Source organism: Lacerta agilis, chromosome 10, assembly GCF_009819535.1.
Source record: "Lacerta agilis isolate rLacAgi1 chromosome 10, rLacAgi1.pri, whole genome shotgun sequence".
NCBI lineage: Eukaryota > Metazoa > Chordata > Lepidosauria > Squamata > Lacertidae > Lacerta > Lacerta agilis.
Genome location: NC_046321.1, coordinates 30,184,447 through 30,197,517, shown reverse-complemented (window position 1 = coordinate 30,197,517; position 13,071 = coordinate 30,184,447). Strand labels below are relative to the sequence as shown.

The window sequence follows — 13,071 nt, the reverse complement described above, 5'->3', positions numbered from 1 at the left end:
GATAGCGAGAGCACCTGCCTAATGTCAAGGGGGGTCTACAGCAGGCTTTCTCAAACTCAGCCCTCCAGATGTTTTTGGCCTACAACTCCCAAGATCCCTAGCTAGCAGGACCAGTGGTCAGGGATGATGGGAATTGTAGTCTCAAAGCATCTGGAGGGCCGAGTTTGAGGAAGCCTGGTCTACAGGGAGGTCTTTTAGCTGTCATGCTAAAAGATCAACCCACAAGTAGGGAATTAATATTATATGTCTCTTCTAAAAGTATAAGTTTATGAGCTTTCTTGACCAGTGTTCAGAAAAAGCTGTTTTGTTTTGTTTTAGCTTTGTCTCCCACTTCCAAATGATGGTGCATGCATGTTGACGGTGCTGCATTCAAGTGCATTATTGCATTGCTCACCTCAGTTTCACCCACCCACTTCACAGAGCCAACCATGTTGTAGAGCTGCTTGGAAATTCAACAGCCCCCATCCCTAGAGGCACACCCAGGGAGGACAAGAGGCTTTAGATATGAGAAGGGGACAGCAACCACATGAAATATTGGAAAGAATGCATGTTTTCAGCTATTATCTGGAGTAGTTCAACATGATTTTAAAATTATTTTTATAGTGCTTCTAACATAGGTGAAATTGGCCAGTTCCTAGTGGTCTGACTGGAAAAATGAGCCAGAAAGAGCTTATCAGTTCATATCCAATGCCCCTCCTACAAATATTTCAGTCAGCAATAAACAAAAAGTCAAGCTAGTAAAATGCCTTAGATGGACAGCGAGCACAGGGAAGTGAAAAGGAAGGTATACTCACTAAAAAGAAGCCAGAAATATATACTGTATACCAAAAAGAGAACAAAGTGATTAAAAATAGGAATAGAAAGGAGTGGATAATTTTGGACAGAAAAGAAGACACATCCATTTGGAGCTTTAGACTTGAACACAGAAATCATGGTGTTATTCCTATCATTGTTCTCCTTGATCATGGCTATATGGGATAATTTCATGCTGCTAGGAATCTTCCTCCTATTCTTCATCTTGTCCTTTGATTTCATGAAACGTAGGAGACCTTGGAGCCACTACCCTCCAGGGCCAAGACCCCTGCCCTTCATTGGCACGATACTACAGATTGACGTCAAGAACCCTCACCTTTCTTTTATGTGGGTAAGTGTCCATGTTTCTTGTGTTTCCAAAAAGGCTGTCTGCTGCCATATCTAGCCTGAAGTTACAATATGAAATCTCAAAATGGACAAGAACACTGAGAAACAAAACTAGAATATTGGGGGCGGGGGGCAGGAACTGCTTGAGATACAGTTCTGAAATGCTTACAGGTACTTCTATTTGTAAAAAGCTATTTGCCCAGCAAATCTGGTTGAAGGCGTGCCACATTACCGAGATGTATGAGATGAAATTGGGGAGTGAAAGATGAACAGTTTTGCAGAGATCAGCCACGGTGATGACTCCACTTTTAACTTTTGCTGTGCTTGAATTATTTAGGAACATAGGAAGCCATCTTCTACTGAGCCAGACCAGTGGTATCTAGTACAGTATTGTCCACACTGACTGGCAGCAACACTTTAGGATTGCAGGCAGGATTCTCTTCCAACCCTAGCTGGAGATGCCCGGATTCTGCATGTAAAGCAGATGCTGTAGCCCTTCCCAAAGATTTAGGGTTCTTTGCTTTTGCTGTAAGAAATTAATGTTGAATGATATGGAACTGCATGAATGATGTTGCATGAGGAGCATTTGCTGAAATAAGAATGTGTTCAAGTTATTGATACTGAATGGGTGTGCTTTGTGCTTTTTTTCTTTAATGGAGTAGAAATGCCTGCAAAATTTTATGCTACATCTATGACTCCTGGTCTCTGACGCCCCCAACTATCATCAAGAAGCAGTTATTCCATCAGGCTGTTTGAACCAGTTGCTGTCCAAAAACTTCAACTAAACATTTTGACTTGGCGGGAGTTTTCTAAAACCTCTAGCATTCAGTGATGCTATTTGCATTATTATTATTTTAATGCATGATTTGATAATGACAAGCATGCCACACTTTTCATTACAGCTGTCTAAGAAGTATGGCAATGTTTACAGTCTGCAGAATTTTTATACTAATGTGGTGGTACTGAATGGGATGGAGACAGTGAAAGAAGCTTTAAGACATAAATCAGAAGATTTTGCTGATCGCCCTGACTTCACTCTCCAAAAACATTTGACAGGAAACAAGCATGGTATGTCTGTCTTTATCACAAACTGATGAAGTAAAGGAAAAAGAGAAAGAGACCACTGGTCATCTGTTAGAAAGAGCAAAATCTAAATGTGGATTGTACCAAATTATGCTCCTTTAAAACAGATAAATCTAGAAAGAAATGAAAAGTTTTGGGTACTTTGACTTTCCCAGAACACCAATTCAAAAGCAAGGTGGTTTGAAAGATCAGACATCTGAAATGTGTTAGAAGTATATTGGATGTGTTTCTGCATTATGTATGCATGAAAGTTCTGTTGTTCTCGCTCCTTCATAAGCATCCATAGCTCATATGTGTAGGTCCTGTCCCTATGGTATCTATTGGCTAAGGTGATGTTATAGAATGTTCATGAATACTTTGGTCAGAATGAATGAGTCAGCAGAATCCAAAAGCTCATTCAATGCAATATTCTTTCTTTTTCTCCCTCACACACCACATCACAACCTATTGTAATCACACATGCTTCAATGTACCACAACCTTCACAACCTTTCCAAGGAAGCTGAGAAAGCTAGGGTGAAACCTGGAAGATTGATGGATTCGGAATTTGCGTCCAGGATTTTCTAAAATAAAAAATTCTGCCCACTCTAAAAGATACTGATAATAGTTGTCAGCACAGAGACTTTCTATCAGCCAACTTGCAGTTGTCCTCATGACTGCTACAGCAGCAGGTAAAATGGACTTATGAAGAAAACAGGACATATTTCATCCTCTCCCCAAGCACCTGTCTTTGCATGTGATAGGATTCATCAAGTCGATTCCTCTTCCTATAAGGTGCACTATTATGTCAACAGTCCCTCTTTTTTCTAAAACCCCACTCTAGGACTGGTACTTGCAAAATATACTAGTGCCTGGAAGGAACAAAGGAGATTCACTCTCTCTGTTTTGAGAGATTTTGGAATGGGAAAGAAATCCTTGGAGTGGCGAGTGGCTGGGGAGACTGAATATCTGTGTTCTGCATTCCGCTCTGAGGAAGGTGAGTCAAATCTAGAAAAGTTTGGAATGGGAAAAGTGTTTAAAAACAAGTGAGATTCTTCCAACAAAATAGAGTCCTAATGGAAGGCCTCACGCTAGCAGCAAGGGTGGAATGGGGGGGGGGCTGCAATGGCCTGGCCCCGCCTACCTCGTTGGTGCTATGCTGGAGTCTCAGTATCTAACCTTCAACCTGAGTTGGGTTAATAGAAACCAATAGAAATATTTTTAAAATTACAATTTTAGTCTTTTTTTAACAAAAATGTTATTTATATATATGCACACACCCATACTGGGCTCTAGGATGCTTCAGGGTTGTTGTTGTTGTTTTGAAATATGGATAGTTTGGTTTGCCTCTTGATCTGGGTGCTTTAACAATGAATGATGGCCTGCAATAAGCCACATTGTGATGCAATGCATTGAGTTAAAAATGATTTATTTATGGATTAACAGTCTTTCTATTCAGTATTTCAAGTTCAATTCCAGTAGTTTGTCATAAATTCCTTGATCATAGTCTGCTCAGTAGTGGGTTAGCTTTTCAGCTGGCTTGCTATCTAGGAAGTCCTGTGGAATTTGGAAGACTTGCTCAGAGAAAGCAGAACAGGGATGGGGAATGAGACATCAAAAGTCCTTCCCTTTTTCTCTTTCAGGCCATCCATTTGACCCCCATTATTGTATAAACAATGCAGTTAGCAATGTGATCTGCTCCATCACTTTTGGCAATCGCTTTGACTATAAGGAAAAGAATTTCCAGAGACTTTTATGTCTGTCAGAAGAGACCTTGAAGAATGCAGTTGGATTCTTGCCCCAGGTATGAGAAGGAAGATCACACATGAGTGACTATATCCTTGATACTGAGAATAATTATCTCATTATACATGACAAAGCTATCTTTAGCCACCTCACCCCTTGCCTTTCCTTGTAAGACCATTGCAGTTGTCAACAGGTTTTCCACACCTATCAGCTGATCACCCATTCCCACCACCCTTCTGAGTAATACCCCTCCCCACTCCCTCACTATATTTAAGGGTCTGGTGACTTCTGTTTCAGTGTATCTGAAGAAGTGTGCATGCACACGAAAGCTCATACCAATAACAAACTTAGTTGGTCTCTAAGGTGCTAAGGAATTTTTTATTTTTGTTTTGTTTTGAGTATGGCAGACCAACACGGCTACCTACCTGTAACTGAGAATAATTGTTTTCTTTGTCATCATGCTTCAGCTCCTTGAAGTGGTGCCTTGTTTGCTGTACATCCCTGGATTGGTACAGAAAGCCTTTGGATCCCAAATAGCTATACTTGACTATATAAATGAGGTTATAAAGGTGCACAAGGAAACCCGGGATGCTTCCTGTAGGAGAGACATCATTGATGCTTTTCTAGAAGAAGCAGAGAAGGTATGTGGGTATTTTGCTGTTGACCCCATGGAACATTAGTGATGAAACACAAAGCATCCTTATCCTCCTGAGACACAACTAAATTAATGCATGCATTTATGGTGCTGAGGGGATGCCAACAAATGTAATTAACACCTCCTATAAAAAGAATCTGAAGAAGTGTATCTGAAGAAGAATCTGAAGAAGTGTATCTGAAGAAGAATCTGAAGAAGTGTATCTGAAGAAGTGTGCATGCACACGAAAGCTCATACGAAGAACAAACTCAGTTGGTCTCTAAGGTGCTACTGGAAAGAATTTTTGATTTTGTTATAAAAAGAATGGTTTCCACATACCCAATAAAATATTCTACCAAAGATAAAACTCAGGATTCAATAAAGAAACAATATTACCAGTAAATCATTGCTCACTACAGTCATGTCCTTTCAGCTATAAATGAGTAATGTAACAAAATAACCAACAGACAGGAACTTGTAGGGGGGGGGAATGACTTCCTCTTCTTTACACAAGAGTACATTGACTCAAAATAGTACACTATGCTCTCAAGGTCCACCCTGACACTCTGCTTTGCTTCAGCATACCCTTCTCATTTTCTTACTTTCCTTTTACTGGGGGTCTGCAGCAAAATTGCCACACACACTTTTATGAGGCTTTTAGGGGAATAGATAGGGATCCTTTTACAGTCAAGATCCATGTGTGCATGCCGTGTGATTTGCTGCCTGCTTATATTGTAGCTTTGCTCTCTGCAGCAGCATCCATATATTCTGTCACATTCATTTCAAGTAATAAACCAGACTTCCTTCATTCCTCTTGTGTGTGAACTTTTTGTTGGCATAAGGTGAAGGGTAAACATGTATTCATAACCAATGCACATTATAACTCTAGCAAAAAGATCCTAAACCTCTCAGCTTAATATTAGTAGTGTTTAGAAATACCCACGAGTGCTGGGCATGCACACACCTTGTAACAACTCTTTCTGAATGCTATGGCTATCTGAGCTACATCTTTAATATATATATATCTGGTAGACTCTACTGAGTCATATGCTTTCTCCTCAGAGAAAAGAGGATGAGAAGAGCAAATTCAGCGATCCCACTCTCAGTCTAATAATTGCCGACCTGTTCTTTGCTGGCACCGGCACCGTTGCCAACACTCTGCTTTGGGGTCTGCTCTACCTGGTCCTCCATCCAAATGTCCAGAGTAAGTACTGCTGCTGCTAAATGCTGCACAATGGTTTTAGTGTTCAGTACACAAAAGAACTCAAGCTGGAAGAACTACTACAGATGTGTGCAGTTGTATAGGGATGCAGTATATTGGCCTACAACTCGTGTTGATCCCTGATTGGCTGTGCTGGCTGGCTGATGGTTGTTGGCAGTGGTTTTTTTTTTATTTAAAAAATGTTTAGAGGTACTCTCATTTTCCTACTCATATGGAAATACTGCCCCTCAATGAGGCCAAACTTAGATTCACAAAATGTTTAGGGGTATGTATACCCCTGCGTCCCCCCAGAAATAAAGTACTGGTTGTTGGCATTCCCCAATCATTATTTAGATGCTGCTCCCCCAAGCTGCACAGGATCTGCTCACAGATAGATAGTTCACCACATAGTTTGGAGAAAATGTGAAAGAGCACTTCAGTTGTACAACTTGGAATGTTATATCCCCCCCCACTGAAAATTCTTCTTTTCTAGCAAAAGTCCAGGAAGAAATTGATGAGGTGATATGCAAGAAGAGGTCAGCCAAAATGGAGGACCAGGCATCCCTTCCTTACACCCGTGCTGTAATCCATGAAATCCAACGTTGTGCAAATGTTTCTCCAGTGGCGCTGCCCCACATGACATACCGGGACACTGTGTTGCAAGACTTCTTCATCCCCAAGGTATATAGAGCTGGTTGAGACTTGAGGGCATTCTGAACAGAAGCAGACAGACAGCTTCTCTATTTTGTAGAGTGTTTAATCTAATCAGAATGGACAAGCTATTCCAGAGGGTTTTTCTTCTTCAATGAACCTGATAACAACAACAACAACAACAACAACAATAGTTGTTGTTGTTGTTGTTACAGGTTCAAAGCAAATGGTTTAAATTATCAGTGAATATGACTCTGTCCTTCACCCCTATGGAGGGAGGCAAGAGGTGAAGGAGTAGAGAGAACAGGAGAATGGTTTCTGAGATTGGAAGTTTCCTGGATTTCTTTTGGCATTGATATTCTACCTCTCTGAAATAAAGGTATCAAAGACAGTGGGGCTAACTGATCAACAGGAACTGTAGGAAAGTGGGATTAGATAGAGGTGATGCTGTTGACACTGTGTACTGAGACTTTCCCCCTTCATGGATCACTGCCTTGTCGTGGCGAAGGGGCTTGAATTACTGAGGGAAGCTATGGACAGGTCAAGATGGACAGGTCATAGTGGAGAGTTTGGACCAAACGTGATCCACCTGGAGAAGGAACTGGCAAGCCGCTCCAGTATCCCTGCCAAGAAAACTCCATGGACAAAGACAACAGGCATATAAAAGATATGACGCTGGAAGATGAGCCCCTCAGGTCGGAAGGCGTCCAACATGCTACTGGGGAAGAGCGGAGGACAAGTACAAGTAGATCCAGAGCTGATGAAGCGGCTGGGCCAAAGCCGAAAGGACGCTCAGTTGCGGATATGCCTGGAAGCGAAAGGAAAGTCCAATGCTGTAGAAAGTAGGAAAAACCACTGGGCCAGTAAGATTCAATCTAAATCAAATTCCTTATGAATACACAGTTGAAGTGAAGAACAGGTTCAAGGATTTAGATTTGGTGGATAGAGTACCTGAAGAACTGTGGATGGAGGCTCGTAACATTATACAGGAGACAGCAACGAAAACCATCCCAATGAAAAAGAAATGCAAGAAAGCAAAGTGGCTGTCCAATGAGGCCTTACAAATAGCGGGGGAGAGAAGACAAGCAAAATGCGAGGGAGATCGTGGAAGATACAGGAAATTGAATGCAGATTTCCAAAGAATAGCAAGGAGAGACAAGAGGGCCTTTCTAAACGAGCAATGCAAAGAAATAGAGGAAAATAACAGAATGGGAAAAACCAGAGATTTGTTCAAGAAAATTGGAGATATGAAAGGAACATTTCGTACAAAGATTACCACAATTAAGGACAAAAGTGGAAAGGACCTAACAGAAGCAGAAGAAAATCGAAAATTCTTTCTAGTAGCACCTTAGAGACCAACTGAGTTTGTTTCTGGTATGAGCTTTCGTGTGCATGCACACTTCTTCAGATACCTGAAGAAGTGTGCATGCACACGAAAGCTTATCTGAAGAAGTGTGCATGCACACGAAAGCTCATACCAGAAACAAACTCAGTTGGTCTCTAATGTGCTACTAGAAAGAATTTTCGATTTTGTTTTGACTATGGCAGACCAACACGGCTACCCACCTGTAAACAGAAGTAGAAGACATCAAGAAGAGGTGGCAAGAATACACAGAGGAATTATACCAGAAAGATATGGAGGTCTCATACACCCCAGGTAATGTGGTTGCTGACCTTGAGCCAGACATCCTGGAGAGTGAAGTCAAATGGGCCTTAGAAAGCCTTGCTAACAACAAGGCCAGTGGAAGTGATGATATTCCAGCTGAACTATTTAAAAGTTTAAAAGAGGATGCTGTTAAGGTGCTACACTCAATATGCCAGCAAGTTTGGAAAACTCAGCAGTGGCCAGAGGATTGGAGAAGATCAGTCTACATCCCAATCCCAAAGAAGGGCAGTGCCAAAGAATGCTCCAACTACCGCACAATTGCACTCATTTCACACGCTAGCAAGGTTATGCTTAAAATTCTACAAGGCAGGCTTAAGCAGTATGTGGACCGAGAACTCCCAGAAGTGCAAGCTGGATTTCAAAGGGGCAGAGGAACCAGAGACCAAATTGCAAACATGCGCTGGATTATGGAGAAAGCCAGAGAGTTCCAGAAAAACATCTACTTCTGCTTCATTGACTACGCAAAAGCATTTGACTGTGTCGACCACAGCAAACTATGGCAAGTTCTTAAAGAAATGGGAGTGCCGGATCACCTCATTTGTCTCCTGAGAAATCTCTATGTGGGACAAGAAGCTACAGTTAGAACTGGATATGGAACAACTGATTGGTTCAAAATTGGGAAAGGAGTACGACAAGGCTGTATATTGTCTCCCTGCTTATTTAACTTATATGCAGAATTCATCATGCGAAAGGCTGGACTGGATGAATCCCCAACCGGAATTAAGATTGCCGGAAAAAATATCAACAACCTCAGATATGCTGATGACACTACCTTGATGGCAGAAAGTGAGGAAGAATTAAAGAACCTTTTAATGAGGGTGAAAGAAGAGAGCGCAAAATATGGTCTGAAGCTCAACATCAAAAAAACTAAGATCATGGCCATTGGTCCCATCACCTCCTGGCAAATAGAAGGGGAAGAAATGGAGGCAGTGAGAGATTTCACTTTCTTGGGTTCCATGATCACTGCAGATGGTGACAGCAGTCACGAAATTAGAAGACGCCTGCTTCTTGGGAGAAAAGCAATGACAAACCTAAACAGCATCTTAAAAAGCAAAGACATCACCTTGCCGACAAAGGTCCGTATAGTCAAAGCTATGGTTTTCCCAGTAGTAATGTACGGAAGTGAGAGCTGGACCATAAAGAAGGCTGATCGCCGTAGAATTGATACTTTTGAATTATGGTGCTGGAGGAGACTCTTGAGAGTCTCATGGACTGCAAGAAGATCAAACCTATCCATTCTCAAAGAAATCAGCCCTGAGTACTCACTAGAAGGACAGATCCTGAAGTTGAGGCTCCAGTACTTTGGCCACCTCATAAGAATAGAAGACTCCCTAGAAAAGACCCTGATGTTGGGAAAGATGGAGGGCACAAGGAGAAGGGGACGACAGAGGATGAGATGGTTGGACAGTGTTATCGAAGCTACTAACATGAGTTTGGCCAAACTGCGAGAGGCAGTGAAGGATAGGCGTGCCTGGCGTGCTCTGGTCCATGGGGTCACGAAGAGTCGGACACGACTGAGCGACTGAACAACTGAGACTTTCACAAAGCTTTTGACAAAGTATCTCACTAGGGACTCTTTAGTAAGCTTAGTAGCTGGAAAATAAGAGAAGAGGTCCTCTTGTGGACCAGTATCTGGTTATGAAACAGGAAGCAGGAAGTAGGAATAAATGGACAATTCTCCCAATGCACGGGTGTTAGGGGTGAGCAATTAAGGTAGTTAAGTTAGCTGAAGGTGCCAAATCATTCAGGGTGGTTAAAATTGAAGAAAATTGTGACGGATATATCCAAACAAGGTTAAAGGGCAGTTAGATGGCAAGTGAAATTCTATGTAAACAAGTGCAAAGTGATTAACCTTGGGGCATCCCCCCCTTTAATTTCACATATACACTTGTGGCATCTGAACTAGTTGAGGCTGACCAAGAACAAGACCTCTGCTAGAGGATAGCTTGATGTGGTGGATAGCTTGCGATCAACAGCTGTAAAAAAAACAGAGAATTCCATGCTAGGGATCACTAGGAAAGGCATTGAAAATAAAACTTCCACTATCAGAATGCTGTTACATATCTATTTTGTGAATAAACTTTGAATATTGTGTATATTTCTGGGCACCTTACCTCAAAAGGGATATCACAGAGTTGGAAAAGGTTCAGAAAAATGATCAAGGGGATGGGGCAACTTTCCCCAAAGAAAAGGTTACATTATTCTAGGCCTTTTCATTTAGAGAAAAAGCAAGTAATTTATACTATTATGAGAGAGGGAGAAAAAACTTTTACCTATCCACTTCCTTAATGCCATGCATTATATTATGACTTTGGCTCGTGTTACCTCTTCCTCACCTTTCCTCTAAACAAAAAAATCCTACTTGCTGAAACCTTTCCTCTTTGAGGAAGTGAAGATGTACTGCTGGTATGGTGGCATTCCTGTCAGCGCTTTGCTTTTTGGAGTTGGAACTGGCCCGACTACTTTATTTCATACTTGAGAAAACTCAAGGTCTAATAATATTGCATTTTTCAAGGAGTGAATCCGACTAGACAATAAACAGTTTGCATTAAGATTCTATAAAACATAAACTGCTTTGCTTTTGCCTTCATACATATTCATTGGTGCTATTATTTTTCTTGTTTCTTTTGGAATTAGGTACAGAATAAAAAGGCATAGTATGTTCTTTTCCGGGGGAGTTTTATCACCCCCAACTTTCTCTTCTCCATGGTTGTAGCAACAGCAAGACTCTCACAGGAGTCAACCTTTCTCATGATGTTTCATTGTTGCTGCATTGTGTGATTGTGCCTTTTAGTTCTTTGCTCTATTTGTGATCTCATGGTCTTCTTGAATAATTTGCTATCACCAAGTGCAAACTTACTGATTATTTAAAAGTGGGGGGAAACCCAATCTTTGTCTGAAGATTGTGTTTCCCCCACACTGCCCAGAAGAGGATTTATGCCTCTATCTCATGGGTTTTGTTTGTGTGTGTAAGTGTGTGTAATCTCCCTACTTCATTTGTGGAGTCAAAGGGCCAGAAAATTGACTTCCAGCTTTCAACTCTTTTAAATTGTTGTCTCCTATAAGACTGATAGTTTTGTTTAAATTCTTCCTCTGGGAACAAGAGATTGGATAGAGAGGGAATATGATGCTAGTATATTTAGCAATTGTTTCTGAATTTGATGCTTAGGGTACCACAGTCATTTTCAATCTGACATCTGTACTGAAGGATGAAACCATGTGGGAGAAACCATACAACTTTTACCCAGAACATTTCCTAGATGGAAAAGGGCAGTTTGTGAAACATGAGGCCTTCCTGCCTTTCTCAGCAGGTAAATCCAAAGGGAAGTATAACTGGGTGAGGTATTATTTCAGCGTATCAAATAATTTAATATTGTAAATGTTTACATATTTACTTACATGGCTTATACATCTATACACAGTTTTTGTTGTGACTGGAAAGAGAAAACCTACTTTGTAAGTTTTTGTTGTAGAAACACAGTTACATGTTATTTAGATGGTTTCCATTTTGCATGAAAATCTCAGTGGCATCTCACCTATATAGCTATTTCTGGTGCTAGTTAAATGTTCTCTTCTCAGCAAGTATCTCTACTGCTATGATTTTGTGACTGCCATAGTCACTTACTGGTTAGTGGCCATGCCACACTGATGGCAAGGCATGCAACTTCTCCTTCCCCAATACCCATGCAATTTGTAGAGTATTTTTTAATGGCTAAATTCGCTTTAAAAAAAAAATGGTTGAAGAATTGTTTCTCAGTTCTCTCTTCCATCATAGAGATGCCTCTTTTTTTCTTCAAAGGATGTACAATCCTGCTTCAAAAATAAATGACACATCTCCTTCATGAATCATTTTTTTAAGCCATATTTTCCAGTCAGTTTTATATTCATATGGATCTTCCACAACTGTTTCAAGCATGGCCACTGAGTCAAGGGAGGGGGGGGATCTCATGGATCTAAATGGAAGTCTCTGCAAAAATGTTAGGATCTAACATTTTAATCAGAGGCCTTCTTATAGTGCATTGCAGGCTGAATGCCCACTGGAATAATAAATTGGAAACTGAAACATAAGCTGTTTCTAGACTGTCACTATTTTGCGGGTGGGATTCAGTCACATACCAGTAAATTGAGGTTACACAATGAAGGTGATCTTGTTCACCAAATCTGCTTCCCCTAAAATTAGACTTTTTGCAGTAAGCAAGGTGATGGTGAAAGCACAGAACAACAACCACTTGATGCAACATCATACAATATCTCTGCAAACAAATCAGAATGACTGCTCAATAAACTGAGGACCTCATAGCACTTTGTAACTTTGAGCAAATAAATCAGGGTGAATCCTGAATAAACAGGTATGGATGGGACATTAACTTCATGTCTGCATTCTCTTTCAGGTTTGCGTGTATGTCTAGGGGAGCAACTAGCCAGGATGGAGCTCTTCCTCTTCTTCACCAGCCTCCTTCAGCATTTTACTTTCTGCCTCCCAGAAAATCAGCCCAAACCACAAGAAGACGGCTGCTTTTCCTCTCTATTGGCCCCTCATCCCTTTCAGATTCAGGCTTTTCCAAGATAAAATCAGATATTTGCATAATTATTGTGATGTGTGTGAGATTAAAAATCTGGCATGTGTTGAAAAATCTCTTTAAGAGATATTTGAATGCATCTTTCATTAGTTATCACAACACACATTTTTTTAGGGACTTTCCAGAGTATTCTGCTTTTAGTACACATCCAAGCCTGCACAAGTGATGCAGTATACCCCATTAAATGGTAACAGGGAAGATTATTACAGTCCCTTGCTCTAGAGTTAAGGAAGTGCACTGACTTTTAAAAACACGTATATAGGACATGTTCCAACTCCACATTTCTATGATTTGTGGTGTTTAGGCTGATGCCAGGTGCCAGGTTGCCCCCAAGACTGAAGGGACCTAGTGCACACATGTGCTATGGGCAGAGGACAAATTACTAACAACAT

The 13,071-nt window shown here is 40.9% G+C and overlaps 1 protein-coding gene across 1 annotated transcript; it reads left to right on the top strand.

The window, feature by feature from the left end:
* The first annotated feature begins 887 nt into the window (after window positions 1-887).
* LOC117054332 (cytochrome P450 2D14-like) lies at window positions 888-12,749 on the top strand. The gene is made up of 9 exons (XM_033163056.1): window positions 888-1,144; window positions 2,043-2,208; window positions 3,046-3,198; window positions 3,845-4,005; window positions 4,415-4,588; window positions 5,644-5,785; window positions 6,276-6,463; window positions 11,269-11,410; window positions 12,491-12,749. The coding sequence occupies exons 1-9, from the start codon at window positions 932-934 to the stop codon at window positions 12,667-12,669; spliced, it is 1,518 nt and encodes a 505-aa protein (XP_033018947.1). The 5' UTR covers window positions 888-931; the 3' UTR covers window positions 12,670-12,749.
* Window positions 12,750-13,071: the final 322 nt, after the last annotated feature.

Excerpts from the sequence above, each read along its gene's own strand:
- LOC117054332 (XM_033163056.1), top strand. The coding sequence starts at position 932 with ATGGTGTTATTCCTATCATTGTTCTCCTTGATCATGGCTATATGGGAT. Across the intron at positions 2,209-3,045 it reads TTTGACAGGAAACAAGCATG|GACTGGTACTTGCAAAATAT; the intron begins GTATGTCTGTCT and ends ACCCCACTCTAG. Across the intron at positions 5,786-6,275 it reads CCTCCATCCAAATGTCCAGA|CAAAAGTCCAGGAAGAAATT; the intron begins GTAAGTACTGCT and ends CTTCTTTTCTAG.